This window comes from Anolis carolinensis, chromosome 5 (genome assembly GCF_035594765.1).
Source record: "Anolis carolinensis isolate JA03-04 chromosome 5, rAnoCar3.1.pri, whole genome shotgun sequence".
NCBI classification, from domain to species: domain Eukaryota; kingdom Metazoa; phylum Chordata; class Lepidosauria; order Squamata; family Dactyloidae; genus Anolis; species Anolis carolinensis.
Genome location: NC_085845.1, coordinates 4,710,084 through 4,732,288, shown reverse-complemented (window position 1 = coordinate 4,732,288; position 22,205 = coordinate 4,710,084). Strand labels below are relative to the sequence as shown.

Sequence of the window (22,205 nt, the reverse complement as noted above, 5' to 3'; positions counted from 1 at the left end):
AGTTAATCAACAGTTGGACTTTGTCTGCTGGAGTGTTTGTTTAACCAGTGCTGTTTCTCAGCATGGGAATACAGTCTGGAGAAGGAGGTGAGACCGGGATGATGAATTTTGGAATCCACTCCGCCTCCCATCATCCCCTGACAAAATCAACCAGCAGCGTTTGAAATGAGGAAGTACCCAAGGACTCGGTGCCACAGCAGATGATGAAGCAGCAACTCCCCCTGTGGCCAGAATCAAGCACATCCTCATGAAGTCAGAAGCTGGAAAATGTTAAATAGCCTCTGTGTCTCTGTTTGTCTCTGTCTCTATGTTCATATGGCATTGAATGTTTGCCATGTATGTGTACATTGCGATCCGCCCTGAGTCCCCTTCGGGGTGAGAAAGAAGGGCCGAAAAACCCACCGCTTGCCTCTTTTGTGTCCCCTTGTCTAATCTTGCTTGACTCTGCGGTGACAAAATTGCCCAGTCCCTCCCATCTGTCCTCATATGGCTTGCTTTCAAAGGAGATTGTGCTAATAACGGCAAGAATGGTGCACACAGAGGGAGACATGCATGCGCTGCTCTGCCTCTCTGATGCGCCTCCCCGGCCCAAGACGTCTCCATATCATCCAGCACAGAAAGCCAGGGTTCCCCCCCCCTTCCTCTATTTGCCCCCAAACCTGTCATTCATCTAAGAGGCACTCGCTCTCCTCCCCCCCCCCCCCCCCGCCCCCAGATTGGCGTGCTTCATTACGGGGCCGAGATGAAGATAGATTGCCTGATTTAGCGTAAACATATGCTGCAATTCCAGTTCTGGGCACCAGTAATTGGTATTGATTTTCTACCGCTTGCCGCCCCCCGCTTCAATGCCCCCCCCCCCAAAAGCCTTTCACAGGCCAAAGCACACGGGATTAAGCATGGAATGGGGAGTGCAGTGCGGATGGGGATAATGGCTTTGGGGTTGTGCTCCCAGGGCAGCGAAAGAGCCGGCAGAGAATATATATATATATACACACACATGAGGGCTGAATGAAAAGTAATGCCTCCGCCTTCGTTACTTGGGTTTGGATGGGAATATTTTAATAAATCAAACACAGAAATAATCCTTAGAATGTGCTCTTTAACTACCACTATTCACTTTTCCACATCATCACCAGACAATTGGATACATTTCTGCCAACAATGAACACGTTTTCTGAAGCCGTCACAGAAGAAGTCAACACTCTGTTTCCGCAACCGGCGTCTCACAGGACCCATCGGGCACAGATCTTCCGACAGCCAAACAAAGCAATAATGTGACCCACACGTTCTTGTGAAATGCCGATGATGCTTAAAATTTCTCCCTGAGTTCTTTTTTTCTTCTTCTTCATCATGGCCTTTTTTTTTAACAGAAGGAAATTAAACGAGTGGTGAAAATTAAAGTGTATAATAGTCAAATTTGGAAAAAAAAGAACTACAGTTCACAATTGCTGGTGGTTTGTGAACAGGTTGTGAAACAGTGAGCTTTTTGCTTTTGCTTTTTGGTGTATTTCTTTGCCAAGTACTTTGCATTTTTATATTGCCATTTGTTCAGATTTTTTTTCTTTTTTATATAAATATGGACATTTTAGCTTTATTTTTGGTTTTTGGTTTTTTCTCTCTCCCTTTTTGATCCTTTTTAAATCTCAGTTTTCCCACTTTCTATACAATCAAATGTTCTCACTCTTTTGATGTTAATTTATCTTATAAGGTAAAACTTCAATAAAAAATACATATTAAAAAAAAAATTCTCTCTGAGTGATACAATGATCGTCCTGAATCAATTTGTTATCCTTTTGCTTGTGAAACCCAGTGGTTGCTGTCACAGGGCGTCCAACCCTTTGTTTGTCACGCAAGTCAGATGTTTCCACCTCAAAATCTTTAAACTTACTCGCCTAACAACGCATAGGATTTGCATCAACACAGTCACCATAACCAGCTTGCCTTCTCTGATGAATCTCCTTTGGGGTGACACCTTTTGCAATCAAGGATTCAATGACTGCATGTTGCTTAAGTCGCATTGACCGACTGTCTGCACAGGGTTCCATACTTCACACTTTAACAACACAACCGTTCAATGCTAAGGATTCCCGCCAAATGGAACTAACTGTAGATGAGAGTCTACTGAACAAGTCAGTACCTGCCACAGACCAGGACTGTCATCTCCTGAGGAGTTACGAGGAGTTACTTTTCATTCAACCCTAGTGTGTGTGTGTGTGTGTGTGTGTGTGGCAGATCTCTTGCTCCCTGTGTGTCTCTGGGATTTATGGGGTACACAGATATGCATCTATATGACTTGAATTCGCCTGTTGACCTGCAATGACCCCATGAATTTCATTGGGTTTTCCTTAGGCAAAGAATACTCAAGAGATGGTTTTGACCTACAACGGTCTTGTGGTTTCAACCTACAATGATCTCATGAATTTCATAGGGTTTTCTTTAAGTAAGGAATATTCATATGTTATTTTTATTATTGGGTTGCTGTGAGTTTTTCAGACTGTACAGCCATGTTTGGGCTGTATGGAACATGGCCATACAGCCTGAAAAATTCATAGCAACCCAGTGATTCCGGCCACGAAAGCCTTCAACAACACATCATCATCATCATCATCATCATATTCATCATCATCATTATCTTCAGAGAAATGTTCCCATGATTTCCATAGGGTTTTCCTTAGGGAAGGAACACTTGGAAGAGTTTTCAACCTACAACAACCCCATGAATGTCATTTTTCTTAGACAAGTTTCACGGGTTTTTTCTCCTTATATAGACATTGCAGAACCTGGAGTATTGGTTAGCTGTTTCCCATCCTGGCACTAACCAGGGATAAGTCTGCTTAGCTTCCAAAATCAGGCGGGTTTACAAGCTGCCTGCTGACTTAGGGCAGATCCATGATTGTCCTAGGCTTTCCTTAAATAAGGGTTACTCCAAGGTGGCTTCACCCTTCTCTTATTCCGAAACTCAGCCTACAGTAGCTGGTATTTGTTGTCAGTCTCCCATCCAAGTACTAAACAGGACTGACCCTGCTTAGCTTCCAAGACCAGATGGGATCAGGTGCTTTTATTAGGGTACTTAAACCCTATTCTGTATATAGAAGCCTATGGAATTAATAGGGTTGCCATAAATCGACAGGTGACTTCAAGGCCTGCAAACACGTATGTCTTGAAGTCATATGGTGACCCCATGGATTCCATAGAGTTATCTTAAACAAGGAAGATTCAGAAGTGATTTGAAAATGAGCCTCTATCACCTGGGATGCATTGGTGGTCTCCCATCCAGGAACTAACCAGGGCTGTCCCTGCTTAGCTTCCAAGATCAGGGAAGAAATTTGGATGAAATCAACCTAGAGTGGGAAAAGACCCAAAGGGCCATCCGGTCCAACCCCATTCTGCCAGGCAAGAAGACACAATCAAAGCTTTCCGACAGATGGCCATCTGGATACGAAGTCCCAGGTCATTTAGAGGGTTTTGGACCATTATTAGAAGCTATCAGTCTTCTGGTATCATCCCTTCCCTTGCTGTGTGTTATACCCCAGCCGCCTTTGGGTTTTGAACCTGATTCAGAAATGAACTTTGACCAGGATGAAGCTTATTCTGACCTTTTACCCAGTTCTTCTAGGAGCTCCTTCCAATTACAGACCCCAGCTGTGGATAGCTCGGATGCTTCCTTAATTGGGAGAGATACTGAAAACATTACTCCCGTGGTAGAGCCAGATCTCCCGAGTTCCCCAGGGAATGTATCCTTTAACAGAAGGGAGTTTTTGCGTTGCGAAAGATCACAGAAACAGGAACTTCGAAGGAGTAAACGATTGGCATCTAGAGGGGATACTGGATAGGAGATTCCCTTGCGAACCTGCGGGGAGTTGGTTTCCCTTCGCTGTGATTAGATCTAAGTTCCATAAAAGTGTCTTACACGGTGAACAATTTGCGGTGTCAACGTAGTGTTTCCTTGAGAACACTTCACCGACTTCAGTTCCTGATTTCTCCAAGCCAAGCCTCCTGTTTCCTGGCGGCCAAGCCGAGCCGCGTCTCCCGATTGAACCGGAGTAAATTCACTTCCTTGCCTTGTTCCTGAATCAAGATTGGTTTTAACTCCGTCTCGTTCCTGCCTTGATGACAAAGACTACTAAGTGACTTCGGACCTTGTTCTTTGGACCTTGTTATTCACTCTTGCTTCCTCGTTGTTTTTCCCCGCTCAAGAACTTCCAAACAGTTTTGAGCGTGTTTCGGTTTCTGGACTTTGGACAATAATACTGGACCTTTCTCTTCAACTCTTTGGACTAATTCATACCAAATCATAAAGGACTATTGCTCACTCATCCTTTCCACTTATTCTTTCCTGAATTTATAATTGTTTTAATAAAGATATTATATGATTATTGGTCTCTGTTTGGTTTCCAGTGCTCACGCTGCCTTGGAGTGCAACACTGTGGGTCGATGGGCATAGATAATTCATGAATTGGAAATGGAGGGGGAAGAGGAAAGGAGGGAGGAATCCCCCCGGACCATTTGCACGGCAGAAGAATCACGCATCTTCCTCGTTCCTGCTCACGACTCCCCTGGGAACTTATGTATGCATGTATGTATGTATGTATGTATGTAGGAGAGACGGCACTCGTCTTTCTCTGAACTCGTCTATTTCCCTTTCCTTCTCTTGTTCCCACTCTCCGTCTCGATATAAAGCTCTTTGTATTTCTTCCTGGTGATTCTCTTCTCCTCACTCCTGATAGATTAGTATGTTTCATGCAGTGGGACTGCTGCATCCCGTATCAATAGAGCAGGGGACTGTTCTGAGTTTTAGTCAGAACCTGAACAGGTTCAGCACCTCGGATCCTCAGAACAAGTGAACCACCTTGAATGGCTCTTTTAAAGATCGGACTAAAACCCAGAACGGATCTGACATGGGAGCTTCCACCAACTACTACTGGCTTGGTGTTAATATGCTTACAGTCTCATGATGGGCTACCCTGAAGATATGACATGAAGTTGATGATGGGCTAGAAAAGCCAAATCCCCAAAATCTGAAATTTCTATTTGGACGACTATAATGCACTCTGCATGGTGCTAACTTTGGAAACTGTTCAGAAACTTTTAAACAGTCCAAAGTACCATAGTGAGAAACCTAACTATGGTCAGTTACTGGGAGAATATAGCTCCATTATGTAAAGAGCTTCACTGACTACTAGTTTGTTTTGGGTCACAATTCAAAGTGCATATACCGTATATTCTGGGAAATCTGAAACATGGAATTAAATATACTGGATTTACTCAAGTCTAATGTGCACCACAATTTTCAAAACCCTGAAACCAAAAAAAGCACTGTATATACTCGAATATAAGCCGACCCGAATATAAGCCGAGGCACCTAATTTTACCACAAAAAAACTGGGAAAACATTGACTCCAGTATAAGCCGAGGGTGGTAAATTTCAGAAATAAAAATAGATACCAATAAAATTACATTAATTGAGGCATCGGTAGGTTAAATGTTTTTGAATATTTACATAAAGCTCAAATTTAAGATAAGACTGTCCAACTCTGATCCAATCATTATTCTCATCTTCTTCAGTGTAAATGTGCTTATGCATCCTTTTAATAATAATAGAGTGAAATTATACATGTAATAATAATAATAATAAATACAGGAAAATAATATATGTAATAATAAATAGAGTAGAATAATAAATGCAATAATAAGATCAGAGTGAAATAATAAATGTATTAATAATAATAAAAATAGAGTAAAATAAATGTAATAGTAGCAACAATAATAGAGAAAAATAATAAATGTAATAATACTAATAATAATAGAGAAAAAGAGTACATGTACCATATATTCTCGAGGATAAGCGGACCCAAATATAAGCCAACCAGGACCCTCACCCGAGTAAAATAAATGTAATAGTAGCAACAATAATAGAGAAAAATAATAAATGTAATAATACTAATAATAATAGAGAAAAAGAGTACATGTACCATATATTCTCGAGGATAAGCGGACCCAAATATAAGCCAACCAGGACCCTCACCCGAGTAAAATAAATGTAATAGTAGCAACAATAATAGAGAAAAATAATAAATGTAATAATACTAATAATAATAGAGAAAAAGAATAAATGTACCATATATTCTCGAGGATAAGCGGACCCAAATATAAGCCAACCAGGACCCTCACCCGAGTAAAATAAATGTAATAGTAGCAACAATAATAGAGAAAAATAATAAATGTAATAATACTAATAATAATAGAGAAAAAGAATAAATGTACCATATATTCTCAAGTATAAGCGGACCCAAATATAAGCCAACCAGGACCCTCACCCGAGTAAAATAAATGTAATAGTAGCAACAATAATAGAGAAAAATAATAAATGTAATAATACCAATAATAATAGAGGAAAATAATAAATGTAATAATACTACTAATAACAGAGAAAAAGAATACATGTACCATATATTCTCGAGGATAAGCTGACCCAAATATATGCCAACCAGGACCCTCACCCGAATATAAGCCGAGGGGGGCTTTTTCAGTCTTTAAAAAAAGGCTGAAAAACTAGGCTTATACTCAAGTATATACAGTAACTCCATTATGAAAAGACCATGACCTATTAAGTGCTATAGGTTTTAAGTCCAGACTATCCAGAAGATCATACAGTAGAGTCTCACTTATCCAAGCCTCGCTTATCCAAGTTTCTGGATTATCCAAGCCATTTTTGTAGTCAATGTTTTCAATATATCATGATATTTTGATGCTAAATTCGTAAATACAGTAATTACAACATAACATTCTTGCGTATTGAACTGCTTTTTCTGTCAATTTTGTTCTGAAACATAATGTTTTGGTTCTTAATTTGTAAAATCATAACCTAATTTGATGTTCAATAGGCTTTTCCTTAATCCCTCCTTATTATCCAAGATATTCGCTTATCCAAGCTTCTGACGGCCTGTTTAGCTTGGATAAGTGAGACTCTACTGTATCTCCTGTTTATTTCAGTTGCTGGCTAGAACAGCTCTTTTATGTGTAAATTGCATGTAGAGTGATCTTAACGATGTTTTAATTTTGTTAGTGTTTTCAGTTGTGCTTTTTTTAAAAAATGAGCTGCCCTGGGCCCCGGTCTGGGAGAAACGTAGCGCAGAAACAAAGTCAACACATACATTTCTAAGTTCTAAACGCACACACTCATACACACGTGTGCCGTACCGGTGTAGACGAAGCGTCCTGGGGCTCCTTTGCAGAATTGCTTGGATTTGTAGGACAGCGTCACTTCTACTACGCCTGGGATGTGCCTCGGAGGAGTCTGGACACGGATGGCGTGGGGCGTGATGAGCTGTCGAGGGAGTTGTTATTGGTATTAGTACAAATAACAACAACAGCAACAACAACAACAATCCGGACAAACAGGAGGAGGAAAACAGTTAAGTGGAAGCAGGGGAGATACTTCAAAAGTGGAAAAGGCAGCATGAAAGGAAAAAGGTTAGTTCTTGGACTAAATCTTCTGTCTGGTTGTGAGATTTAAGAATCATAGAATTCGAAGAGACCACACATTTTGACAGCTATAGTCCAATATAACTTTCTCCAAATTTTGATAAATGCAATAGAGTCCTGACCATCTTACTATATTCCAAAATCATTTTGGTTCCAAAATCACTTGTGGAAGTAGTTTAAAAGTAGTAATAATAATTACAAGGGAAAAGCTAAAACCTGTCAAATACAAATACCCGTGGCCAGGGCTGTAGCCAGAAAAAAATTTCGGGAGGGGTTTTGAAAATTTGGGGGGGGGGGGTTGAACCCCTAGCACACACCTCTCCCCGCTACAAACCTGTCAATATCTGCTTGAAATAGTGCTAAATATAAGACCTCCCCCAAAAGTAAGACCTAGCAAAGTTTTTGTTTGGAAGCATGCCCAGCGCCTGACAAACAGAACACCAGAGCATGCAGGATTGGTAAATGTACATACCAGTTGTACATGGAAATAATGGTAGTAACAAGAAATTCTTTATAGGATTCACAGTTTGTCTGGTTATGTTGGTTTGTGATGACAACTACTGTACAGTATATAATAAATGTTCATTTTTTTTGTTCAACAATAAATGTGAATTCTTCTTCATGTAAAAATAAGACATCCCCTGAAAATAAGACCTAGCACATCTTTGGGAGCAAAAATTAATATAAGACACTGTCTTATTTTCGGGGAAACACGGTAGCTTTGCCCGGCCACGTGTTGCTGTGGCTTATGGGAATCCTATGTTGGCCAGGTGGAATAGCAGTGAATATACTTGCAGTCTCAAAGCCTGGCCGTTTTCTGGAGTAGCTGGAGCTTTTTGTTGTATGAACGTAGAGGCATGGATGAGGGGTTGTGCTGCCAAGTTTAATGTTTCTGGAATGTGTAGTTTCGTTGTTTTGTCCTAGGCCGAAATGCCATTACCCTTTTATATATATAGATAGACTTTGAGACGAGGCCCTAGAGTTGGAAGGGACATGCCAAGACCACCCAATGCAAAACCATTTTGCCATGGAGGAAGACACAATCCAACCCGCCCGGACAGATATCCATCCAGGCTCTGAAAACTCTACCACCCTCTGTTGCTGCGTATTCCGCTTTTTAATGGCTCTAACCATTAGGAACCTCCTCGTGTTTAGGTGGGCTCTCTTTGCTTGGAACTGGACTCACCTCGCTCCAGACCAGCATGGTGCCAAAGACCACCTGCAGCCCGTCGAAGAAGTTGTCCCCGATGACGATGACGGTGGCCCCGCCGGTGGTCCAGCCTTCGCTGGGGCTGATGGCTTTGATGCAAGGCGTCGCGGCTTCGGGAGAAGAGAGAAAAGGCAAGGCATCAGGCTCAAAGCTATCGAATCCTGAGATTTGCAGTTCGGTGATGCCCATTATCTCCATTCTCCTCTTTAGTCCTTCTCAAAATCATAGCACAAAGTGCCATCTTGACAGGGGCTTCAGAGGGAAATTGAGATATTTGTGCTTCCAGCAAGAAGGCCATAAGAATCTGGGCTGAATTAGGGGGTGAAAAAATTACCGTATATACTCGAGTATAAGCTGACCCGAATATAAGCCAAGGCACCTAAATTTACCACAAAAAACTGGGGAAAACATTGACTCCAGTATAAGCCAAGATACCAATAAAATTACATTAATTGAGGCATCAGTAGTTTAAATGTTTTTGAATCTTTACATCAAACTGTAATTTAAGATGTGACTCTTCAACTCTGATTAAATCATTATTTTCATCTTCTTCAATGTAAATGTGCTTATGTACCCTTATCCAACACTCACTTATCCAACATTCTGGATTATCCAACACATTTTTGTAGTCAATAGTTGCAATACATTGTAATATTTTGGTGCTAAATTCATAAATACAGTAATTACTACATAGCATTACTGCGCATTGAACTACTTTTCCTGTCAAATTTGTTGTATAACATGATGTTTTGGTGCTTAATTTGTAAAACCATAACCTAATTTGATGTTTAATAGGCTTTTCCTTAATCCCTCCTTATTATCCAACATATTCACTTATCCAACGTTCTGCCGACCCGTTTATGTTGGATAAGTGAGACTCTACTGTAATAATAGAATGAAATAATAAACGTAATAATAATAATAAATGCAGTAAAATAATAAATGTAATAATAAATAGAGTAAAATAATAAATGTATTAATAATAATAAAAATAGAGTAAAATAAATGTAAAAGTAACAACAATAATAGAGTAAAATAATAAATGTAATAATTATTAATAGAGTAAAATAATAAATGTAATAATAATTAATAGAGTAAAATAATAAATGTAATAATTATTAATAGAGTAAAATAATAAATGTAATAATAATTAATAGAGTAAAATAATAAATGTAATAATAATTAATAGAGTAAAATAATAAATGTAACAATACCAATAATAATAGAGAAAAAGAATAAATATACCATATATACTTGAGTATAAGCTGACCTGAATATAAGCCCACCAGGACCCTCACCTAAGTATAAGCCGAGGAGGGTTTTTTTTCAGTCCTAAAAAAGGGCTGAAAAACTAGGCTTATACTCAAGTATATACAGTACTAGGAAATAACTGGGAGTGCTTTTTAGAGACCTTTTAAGTTATGTTGCTCCAAAAGTGCACCGCATGTACATCTACACTGTAGATTTATTGCCATTTTGACACCAGTTTGGTTCCCATGGATCAATACTATGAAATCATGGGAGTTGTACTTTTGCAAAGACTTTATTTAGCCTTCTCTGCCAAATAGGGCAGGTTAAAAACCTCACCGAACTACAACTCCCAGGATTCCACATGGCAGTTAAAGTGGTGCCAAACTGCATTCATTCAACAGTGTAGATGCACCTTCCTTTTCCCAGGAATAATTTTCTTAGGTGTTTTCCTATTTTTGAATCTTGCACAAAGGCGTTGGAACGGCAGGGCTCCGAAACAGAGCCAGGCCTCCTCAGCTTGGAGGTCCCGCCAATTAATAGGTCCTCCCGCTGATCAAAATTTTACTCTCACCAATTAAGTATCAAGAAAGCTTCCCTTGATTCTCAGTTGAAGTGATTAATCATCCTCAGCCCTGCTGATTACACAAAATTTAGAGGGGAAAAAGAGGAGGGTTTTTTTTGCATAATTTATGGAAAGAGTGTGAAGTCCTGGGGCAAAGTTTGGAGAAGTTGGTTTTAGGAATGGATTCTGAAAAGCAGCCAGTGGTGCATCTACACTGTAGAATTAATCCAGTTCGACATCACTTTAACTGCTAATTTCACAAGGTTTTTAGCCTTCCCTACCAATGAGGGAAGACTACAATTCCCAGGACTCCATAGCATTGAACTAAAGCATTTAAAGTGATGCCAAACCACATTCATTCTACAGTGTAGTTGAGCCCCAGGAAAATAAAAATTCCAAACTACATACTGTATATACTCGAGTATAAATCTAGTTTTTCAGCCCTTTTTCAGGGCTGAAAAAGCTCCCCTCGGCTTATACTCGAGTGAGGATCCTGGCTGGCTTCTATTCAGGTTGGACAGTCTTATCTTATTAAAGTCTTATTATTATCTTAAATTACAGTTTTATATAAACATTCAAAAACATTTAACCTCCTGATGCCTCAAATAATGCAATTTTATTAATATCTATTTTTATTTTTGAATTTGACCCGTAGCTGCTGCATTTCTCACCCTCGTCTTATACTCGAGTCAATACGTTTTCCCAGTTTTTGTGGTAAAATTAGGTGCCTCGGCTTATATTTGGGTTGGCTTATACTCAAGTATATATGGTAATAGTTGGATTTCTGCACAATAACATCAAACCATGGTTTATTGCTTTGGACATCAAGCTTCCTTAGCCATGGACTGACACAAAGAAAGGCAACTTGGGCAACAGATGCATCCCATAAGAATTAAGATCATGGATGCATCCACACTGTAGAATTAATGCAGTTCGATCCCACTTTACCAGGAGTGGTGGCAAGTTGTTATCTTAGCAATCTAGGAAGAGAAAGATCTTGTAAAACTACAACTTCCAGGATTCCATAGCATTGGGCCATGGTTGTCAAAGTGGTCTTGAACTGCATCAATTCTATAGTGTAGATGCACCCAAAAAAGTCTAAATACTTTCTGCTAGACTATAAATCCCATAGGATGGAACCACAGCAACAACTGTGTAGTGTTAAAGGGCTCTTGCTATATATGTTTGTGTGTGTTCTTCCAGGGCCTTGAATACCTGTCAAGGGTTCTTATATGGGGCATGAGAGCGTCCTTTCATTTGGAATCCTGGGATTTGTAGTTTGCCGTACCTTCAGAGGGGTCCATCCTCCGTGCCCGGCGTCCATGCTTGGAGTTGTTATGCACAAACATGTTATCGGAAACGGCGAGGACATGGCCGTCCACATTCACCGTCGTTGACACCACAACCTGCGGGGAGATAAGAGGCATTAAACAAGGCAAAGTAACATATTATGGGATGATTTAATGGCATTTAATGCAGTTTGACACCACTTGAACTGTAGTTTGGGGAAGCTCCTGTTGGAGTATGGTTGTATTTGTATGAAATGTAAATCACGTGTTTACTGCTGATGAGCTAGAGTGTGTATTTTCAGTAATGAAATAGTTAACAGCAGGCTAGTTTTGACTGACAGCCTGTTGTGATTACTGTGACCTATCAGGCTTTGATTTCCGGCCTTTGAGGGTTGGAACTTCCTCTGGACAGAGGAATGTGTGTCTTATCTTATCGGTTGTGTTCGGTTTGAGCATTCTCTGAAGATGGACTATGAATGCTATGCTCTGAAGCCGAGGATTGCAAACTGTAAATAGACATGTAAATAAAGTTAATCAACAGTTGGACTTCGTCTGCTGGAGTGTTTGTTTGACCAGTGCTGTTTCTCAGCATGGGAATACAGTCTGGAGAAGGAGGTGAGACCGGGATGATTATTTTGGAATCCACTCTGCCTCCCATCATCCCCTGACAGCTCCAGCTCCATTTGGCAGAGAAAGGTAAAGACCTTGCAAAACTATAACTCTCAGAATTCCATAGCACTGAGCTGTGGCAGTTCAAGTGAGACCAAACTGCATTAACTCGATAGTGCAGATGCACCCTGAATCTCCGATGAAAAGATTCCAAAATAATACATTAGAAGAAAACAACAATCAGTTAATGATTAAACCCAGATTGAATAATTTTGATATTTCGGAGTGTCTGAAACTCTGAATGACTGGGCATTATATCCATTCATTTTTATGGCGATGTCTCCAAACACGGGTGCCATCCAAAATGAAAGGCAAAATATACAGGCTATCATCAGAAGAATAGGCTGGAAACTGGGTTATAGGACAGTGTAGACTCATATAATCCAGTTTAAATCACATGATTTACATTCAGGAACTGGATTATATTGTCAATGTAAACAGGGCCTGGATCGACACTGCCATATAATCCAGTTTCTGAATACAGATTAACTGCTTTGATTCAAATAATCCAGTTGTAGATTCATATAATCCAGTTTAAAGCAGTTAAGAAGCTTTGAGTCTCCTTTGTGGAAGGAAAAAGCGGTTTAAATATAAACATAATAATAAACATAATAATAATAATAAAGCACAGCAGTCAAAAAACCCAGTACAAGAAAACCACACTACAAACTAGAGCTGACAGCTGGCACAACAAAATATTGCATGGAAAGTTCCTTGACAAAATTGAAGGAAAAGCTGATAAGGAGAAGACCTGGCTCTGGCTCACGAATGGGACCCTGAAGAAGGAGACCGAAGGCCTGATCCTTGCAGCCCAGGAGCAAGACATCAGGACAAAGGCAATTCAGGCCAAGATCGAAAAATCAGCTGATGACCCAAAATGCTGACTGTGCAAGGAAACCGACGAAACAATTGATCATCTCCTCAGCTGCTGTAAGAAAATCGCACAGACAGACTACAAACAGAGGCACAACTATGTGGCCCAAATGATTCATTGGAACTTATGCCTCAAGTACCACCTCCCAGCAGTAAGGAACTGGTGGGATCACAAACCTGCAAAAGTATTGGAAAATGAGCACGCAAAGATACTGTGGGACTTCTGAATCCAGACTGACAAAGTTCTGGAACACAACACACCAGACATCACAGTTGTAGAAAAGAAAAAGGTTTGGATCATTGATGTCGCCATCCCAGGTGACAGTCGCATTGACAGAAAACAACAGGAAAAACTAGGCCGCTATCAGGACCTCAAGATTGAACTTCAAAGACTCTGGCAGAAACCAGTGCAGGTGGTCCTGGTGGTGATGGGCATACTGGGTGCCGTGCCAAAAGATCTCAGCTGGCATTTGGAAACAATAGACATTGACAAAATCACGATATGCCAACTGCAAAAGGCCACCCGACTGGGATCTGCATGCATCATCTGAAAATACATCACACAGTCCTAGACACTTGGGAAGTGTTCGACTTGTGATTTTGTGATACGAAATCCAGCATGTCTATCTTGTTTGCTGTGTCATAAAATAATAATAACAATAACAACAACAACAACAACAACAACAACAACAACAACAACCTGTATTCAGAAACTAGATTATATGGTCAGTGTAAACAGGGCCTGGATCAACGCTGCTATATAATCCAGTTCAATGCAGTTAATCTGCATTCAGAAACTGGATTATATAGCAGTGTAGATGGGGCCTTTGTCTCTGAGGAAGGCATAGAGAAAACTCTTCTGAGCATATCTTAATGCTTTTGGTGGTAAAAATTATTGTATCTAATTTTATACCTGGTTTTAAGCTCTTTTAATTTGTGAAGCAGTGCAATATGTATCCAAGCTGTACATTTGTTTGTTTTGCTTCATATTTTATATCTTTAAAATTGATTTCATGAGACGCAGGGCGGGACGGAAACATTCCAGCGCTTCGAATAAAAGGAATGGGAAGATGTGGGTTGTTGGGGAAAACGAGGGGCGCAACCAGCCCCGACCGGCTGGTGGTTTCCTCATCAGGTTCCTCTCCTAACGATATGGTAATTGTGACATTTTTACATGATTAACAGCCATCCCCATTTGCATAGTGCGGGGGCCAGGCCCTGGCGGAGGAGCAGACAAGCGGCACCCGCCTTGATGAGGGAACGCAACACAAGGCAAGGCAGCGGCTGCAAAGGGGAGAGGGGAGCCTCCTTCTTCCTGGGTGCCATGGGACCTCCGAGTCGTGGGCAAAGAGCTGCATCCAAAATGCATCATCTCCCTTCTAATAAATGCAACACTGGACAACACTTCTCCAGAGACAAGGGTTTGCAGCATGAATCTTATGCCTTCAGGGCAGAAATGTCCTTGTTGCACCTCAGTGTTGGCCCACCTTGCTCTTAACACACACTCCACCACAGCAGACTTGGTTTTTACAGTTTATTGATTTAAAAAAAATAGCAAAGTCTTAATAAAAAGCGGTAAAGAAAGCAGTAATCCAATTGCAAAGGCAATCTGCAGAATATAGTTCAAAGTCTCTGTAGAAAATAGTTCAAAGACTCTAATATAGCAAATCAGTCCTGAAAAACAAGTTAGCGTGAACTCCAAAATACAATCCAAACACAGGATTTAGTCATGAACAAAACCAAGATTTTTTTTCCATGAGCAGAGACAAGGCAAGAATTAAGCTTCCAAAATCAATGTTTCCTGTTTCTCCCTATTTAACCATGCTTACAAGCTAAGAAAGCATTCCTCTGACCTTGAGTTCCCACACGTTTACTAGCTATTCTTACAGAATGCCTGGGACAATGAACTCTTAACCTTAGTCTTGGTTCTCTATCTAAGGAAGACTCTGACTCGCTGCCAGAGCCACCTGGGCTTTGTTGATGTTCTAAATCTTGTGAAAGGTCACCCTTATCACTAACTTCAGCTTCCCTGTTAGCCTGCGGCCTTTCTGACAATTCAGAGCCTTAAACATTTCCTTGATCAATCTGCATAAACCCAAATCCCCCTTCATCAGACTGAACCACAACAGTCCTCTTAGAATCACAAAGATTGAAGGAACCCAACTCTCGTCCAGTCCAACTCCATTCCTTGTAGGAAGACTCAATCCAAGCCCTCCTGACAGATGGCCATCCAGCCTCTGCTTAAAACTCCCCAGACAATCCGACTCCACCAGATTCCACTGTTAAACAGCTTTATTATCAAGGTGTTCTTCCTAATGTTTAGGTGGAATCTCTTTCCCTGCCATTTGAATCTATGGCTTCGTTGTGTCCTAGTCTCCACATTACCAGAAAACAAGCCTTGCCCATTTCTTCTCAATGGGACTTCCTTTCCAACATTTAAACATGTCTTTCTATCAACCTTCTCTTCTTCAAGAGAACACGCCCAGCTCCCTCATGCATTCCTCAGAGGGATTTATGACTCCTAGACCTTTGACTATTTTGGTTGCTTTTCTCCCTTCTGAATTGCTCTGCCCAGAACTGGACACACAGGGTTATTATTCCAGATGAGATGCGAACAAAGCTGAATAGAGTGGGACTAGGACTTCCTTTGCTCCAGACACTATATTCCCATTGATGCAGCCTAGAATCACATTAGCATTTTTAGCTGCTGCATCACACTGATGGCTCACGTCCACCTCCTTGCATGTAATGGTCATATTTTAATCTTCTTTCCTATTGTTGTTATTACAAAAATCAATAAAACGTTGCAACCTCAATTGGGCTGTTGTTGCTGAAGGCCTTCAAATCAGGCTGGATCAATACTGCTCCTATATCCCAGGATCTGATCCCAAATTACTGTATATACTCGAGTATAAGCCTAGTTTTTCAGTCTGAAAAAGCCCCCCTCGGCTTATACTCGGGTGAGGATCCTGGTTGACTTATATTTGGGTCAGCTTATACTCGAGAATATATGGTACATTTATTTTTTTTTCTCTTATTATTATTGGTATTATTACATTTATTATTTTTCTCTATTATTGTTGCTACTATTACATTTATTTTACTCTATTTTATTATTATTATTATTATTATTAATAATAATAATAATAATAATAATAATAATAATACATTTATTATTTCACTCGGATCTTATTATTATTGCATTTATTATTTTACTCTATTTATTATTACTTGTATTATTTTCCTGTATTTATTATTATTATTATTACATGTATTATTTTACTCTATTATTATTAAATGGATACATAAGCACATTGACATGAAGAAGATGAGAATAATGATTTGATCTGAGGACAGTCTTATCTTAAATTTAAGCTCTATGTAAATATTCAAAAACATTTAACCTACTGATGCCTCAATTAATGTAATTTTATTGGTATCTATTTTCATTTCTGAAATTTACCACCCTTGGTTTATACTGGAGTCAAAGTTTTCCCAGTTTTTTTGTGGTAAAATTAGGTGCCTCGGCTTATATTTGGGTTGGCTTATACCCGAGTATATACGGTACTTTACACTGCTATATAATCCAGTTCATAGCAGATAATCTGGATTTTATATGGCAGTATGGAGGCAACCTTAGGCCCCTTCTGCACTGCTGAATAATCCAGATTATCAAAGCACACAATCCACATTGCTTTGATCTGGATTATATGTCTACACTTGTATATAATCCAGTACAAAGCAGATAATCTGTAGATGGGGTGTCTGAGCCCCACACGCAAACTGTAACAACACAGACACTTTATTGATTCTATGAAAAAAGTTACAAATATGCATCGTGCAAGCCTTCAAAGCTCCACTGGTGCCTTTATTTGCATAAATGTTAAATATCATATAGGAAGAGAAATCCTATTTTCCTTGGTTTATTAGAAAAAGGCTGGTAGCCTCTGCAGCACAAGGAATATTTAGGGAATCTCATAGGGAGTTTTTAGGCTAATAATATTTCTCCAGACCATTTTAAGGGACATCTGAAGTCCAAATTGAGTTTTTGGGGAAAAAAATACATCTCTCACCTGGAACCGGCGCATGTCTCTGGGATTCCCGGCATTCTTCAGGCAGTTCTGGTTACATTTGAGGAAGAACTTGAGGAAAAATCTGGAAGCAGAAGGAAAAGAAAAGGAGATGGATGTATCTGTCTACCTTTTAAATATTTTATATAGATCTTACCTGTCTCCCAACATGGGACCCAAGAAGGCTCCAACATTATCTTAAAGGGAAATGCAGTGCAGATATGTTTCCATGCTTTGATCCTTTAACCAAAAACTTGGGCTCCGGAGACAAAAATAACACAGAAAGGACGGATATAGAGCTCCCAAACTATAAACAAACAAAGCAGCATCTCCCATCTAAAACGTTTTAAAAAATATTATTATACAATTAATAACGCATGAAATAAAACAGTTTGGGGAAGCCTTGCATGTGTAAACAAAAAGATTTCAAACTTCGAGACCATTTGAAAGTTTTTTCTCCCCAAAACACAACCAAAATGCATGGCTTCTTCATCCCTCAACCTCCACTTTTCTTATGATTTCCATTTTGGTGGCCAAATGTAGAGCTTTTTAAGGTATTGGGAGAAAGTAGTAGGATACACTTTTCTGTTTTTCCCCTTTGCTTTCTGTTTTGATTAGGAAGAGATTCTGGAGGCGACCCCATTATTCTCACTTGTTTATCTTTCCTTTTGCATTCACTACATTAGGTTTGAGTAGAGGAGCATTGCACTCTTTCCTATCTATATATATAAAAGAGTGATGGCATCACGGCGACGCACAAAACAACAAAACTACAGGCCCCCCCAACCTCAAAATTTGACAGCACAACCCATCATCCACGGCTCTAGGTTGATACAACAAAAAGAAAAGAAAAATAAAGTCCTAATTAGAGAGAGAGGAATAATTGCTTTTATCCAATTGCTGCCAGTTAGAAGGCTAAGCTCCTCCAACTTGGTCTCCTAGCAACCCAATAAAAAATAATAAAAAACACTAAAAAATAATTAAAAACACTAAAAAATTAATACAATAAAATACTATAACAGAAAATAACTAAAAATAATACAAGAAAATAATAAAATATAATAAATAAAAAGATAACTTACAATAAAATTAATAAAAAAAATACAAATGTCAAATAAAAATTACACAACAATTTTTAACCAATACCACCACCACTTTGCCACAGCAACGCATGGCCGGGCACAGCTAGTTACCATATATATTCAAATATAAGCCAAGTTTTCAGCCCCTTTTAAGGGCTGAAAATGCCCCCCTCGGCTTATATTCGAGTATATAGGTAATCAGAGTTGGACAATCTTATCTTACTGAAGTCTTATCATCTTAAATTACAGTTTAATGTAAATATTCAAAAACATTTAACTTACAGATGCCTCAATTAATGTAATTTTATTGGTATCTGTTTTTATTTTTGAAATTTATCAGTAGCTGCTGTATTTTCACCCTCGGTTTATACTCGAGTCAATAAATTTTCCTAGTTTTTTGTGTTAAAATAAGTTTGCCTCGGCTTATATTTGGGTCGGCTTATATTTGAGTATATACGGTAAATACTTTGTGTGTTGCATTGTTTACGACAGATGCAGTGCTGCATCACGAAGAATATCTTATCTGTGGAATAGACTCCCTTGGAAAATGATGGGCTTTGGAGGTCTTTAAAGAGGAATTGGATGGCCATCTGTTGGGAGGGCTTGGATGGTGGCTTCCTGTACGATAGAGAGGGAAGGACTGAATTGTCCTTGTGATCACTTTCAGTATCATGATTCTATGAAGGCTTTTGAAGAAATCTTGCCAAGAAAAACTCTTTGATAGTTTCATCTAGTTTTTCAGCAGAGCCTGGATGGCCATCTGTCGGGAGTGCTTTGCTTGTGATGCTCTTCTCCCTTCTGAACTGCTTTGCCCAGAACTGTATTCCAGAAGGGGGTTAGACGATTCTATGAAGGTTTTTGAAGAAATCTTACCAAGAAAAACTCTTTGATAGTTTCATCTAGTTTTTCAGGAGAGCCTGGATGGCCATCTGTCGGGAGTGCTTTGCTTGTGATGCTCTTCTCCCTTCTGAACTGCTTTGCCCAGAACTCTATTCCAGAAGGGGATTAGACGATTCTATGAAGGCATTTGAAGAAATCTGGCCAAGAAAAACTCTTTGATAGTTTCATCTAGTTTTTCAGCAGAGCCTGGATGGCCATCTGTCGGGAGTGCTTTGCTTGTGATGCTCTTCTCCCTTCTGAACTGCTTTGCCCAGAACTGCCTTCCAGAAGGGGGTTAGACGATTCTATGAAGGTTTTTGAAGAAATCTTGCCAAGAAAAACTCTTTGATAGTTTCATCTAGTTTTTCAGCAGAGCTTGGATGGCCATCTGTCGGGAGTGCTTTGCTTGTGATACTCTTCTGAACTGTTTGCCCAGAACTGCCTTCCAGAAGCAGGGATTAGACTAGATGGTCCTTGCGGTCTCTTCCAACTTGTCTACACTGCCATACAAAATCCAGATCATCTTCTTTGAACTGGATTATATGGCAGTGTAGACTCATATAATCCAGTTCAAAGCGGATAATGTGGATTATCTGATTTGATAATTTGGATTATATGGCAGCGTAGAGGGGGCTGAGGATCCCATAATTCTACCGTAGGTTCAGAAATGACTTGGTGTGCTTTAGTGAAGCATTTCTGCATGGCAAGTGACCGGACTAGATGGCCTCTGGGGGACCCTTAGGATTCAATGCTCCCAAATCAATGCCCACGGAGCTAAGCCATTTGGGCCGTGGCCAAGGATGCCTTTCAGATCCCGTACACATCCTACTTGACTCAAAGCCCTTCGACATTTCCACGCTGGCCCTTTAAGGCCGCCCTGGAATGCATCCTTTCCTGCTTAAGAGGCTATTGATCGGCAACTGATCCCAGAGGCAGCTAATGGGTTAGATGGCTTCAGAGAACGATCAATCAGGGAATACAAGCCGGGGAGATATCTGAGCCCAGCGGGAGGGGGTTTGCGAGGGGAACGGGGGGGGGGGGGCTCGCAAAGAGAGAAATAAAAGCCAGGGGGTGGGATGAAGGTTTCTGCTGGACATCCATCATTTATCAGAACCACATCTGCCTCCTTCCAGGAGATGCAAGGATGGAAAGGCTCCCTTCTCTCTACTCAGTCCAAAGAAGCATCCCTTCCTCAGCTTCTAATCCGTTCATAGCAGGCTGATTCACGTGATGTTGCACTATTATTATTATTTTTATTGTATGACACAGCAAACAAGATAGATATGCTGGATTTCGTATCACAAAATCACAAGTCGAACTCTTCCCAAGCATATTATTATTGTTTTATTTTATTATGACACAGCAAACAAGATAGACATGCTGGATTTCGTATCACAAAATCACAAGTCGAACTCTTCCCAAGCATATTATTATTATTTTATTTTATTATGACACAGCAAACAAGATAGACATGCTGGATTTCGTATCACAAAATCACAAGTCGAACTCTTCCCAAGCATATTATTATTATTTTATTTTATTATGACACAGCAAACAAGATAAATATGCTGGATTTCGTTTCACAAAACCACAAGTCGAACACTTCCCAAGCGTCTAGGACTGTGTGATGTATTTTCAGATGATGCGTGCAGATCCCAGTCAGGTGGCCTTTTGCAGTTGACAGATCGTAATTTTGTCAATGTCTATTGTTTCCAAATGCCGGCTGGGATTTTTTTGGCACGGCACCCAGTGTGCCCATCACCTGCACTGGTTTCTGCCAGAGTCTTTGAAGTTCAATCTTGAGGTCCTGAGAGCGGCTGAGTTTTTCCTGTTGTTTTTCGTCAATGCGACTGTCACCTGGAACGGCGACATCAATAATCCAACCTTTTTTCTTTTCCACAACTGTGATGTCTGGTGTGTTGTGTTCCAGAACTTTGTCAGTCTGGATTCGGAAGTCCCACAGTATCTTTGCGTGTTCATTTTCCACTCTCTTTTGCAGGTTTGTGATCCCACCAGTTCTTTGCTGCTGGGAGGTGGCACTTGAGGCATAAGTTCCAATGAATCATTTGGGCCACATAGTTGTGCCTCTGTTTGTAGTCTGTCTGTGAGATTTTCTTACAGCAGCTGAGGAGATGATCAATGGTTTCATCAGCTTCCTTGCGCAGTCTGCATTTTGGGTCATCAGCTGATTTTTCGATCTTGGCCTTGATTCCCTTTGTCCTGATGTCTTGCTCCTGGGCTGCAAGGATCAGGCCTTCTGTCTCCTTCTTCAGGGTCCCATTCGTGAGCCAGAGCCAGGTCTTCTCCTTATCAGCTTTTCCTTCAATTTTGTCAAGGAACTTTCCATGCAATGTTTTGTTGTGCCAGGTATCAGCTCTAGTTTGTAGTGCGGTTTTCTTGTACTGGTTTTTTGTCTGCTGTGCTTTGAGGAGTTTCTGATTTTTGACTTCAATCAAAGCAGGTTCTTCACTTTGCTTGACATCTTCTGCCAGGGCATGTTCTTCTTCTTTGACTGCTTGTTTTACTTGTAAGAGTCCTCTGCCCCCTGATCTTCTAGGCAGATATAGCCGGTCAACTTCACTGCGGGGGTGCAGTGAATGATGAATGGTCATGGGTTTTCTTGTTTTTCTGTCCAAATTGTCCATTTCCATCTGTGTCCAGTTTATAATGTCAGCAGTACATCGTATGACAGGTATGGCCCAGGTGTTTATGGCCTTGATGCTGTTGCCTCCATTGAGCTTGCTTTTGAGAATTATAATTATAATAATAATTATTATTATTGGCTGTCTGTTGGATTGTGGATTCCTGCATGGCTAAAGGGATGGACTGGATGGC

At 40.1% G+C, this 22,205-nt stretch overlaps 1 protein-coding gene across 2 annotated transcripts in view; it reads right to left on the bottom strand.

The window, feature by feature from the left end:
- Nucleotides 1-22,205, bottom strand: part of LOC100567492 (transcription factor COE1) — a 160,633-nt gene that overhangs the window by 53,841 nt on the left and 84,587 nt on the right. For both annotated transcript variants that reach the window (XM_062982246.1, XM_062982247.1), the window contains exons 8-11: nt 17,413-17,494; nt 11,797-11,914; nt 8,672-8,805; nt 7,201-7,327 (exon numbers count right to left, since the gene is read on the bottom strand). In XM_062982246.1, the coding sequence (XP_062838316.1) occupies nt 7,201-7,327; nt 8,672-8,805; nt 11,797-11,914; nt 17,413-17,494 (461 nt within the window). The remainder of the gene's footprint in view (nt 1-7,200; nt 7,328-8,671; nt 8,806-11,796; nt 11,915-17,412; nt 17,495-22,205) is intronic.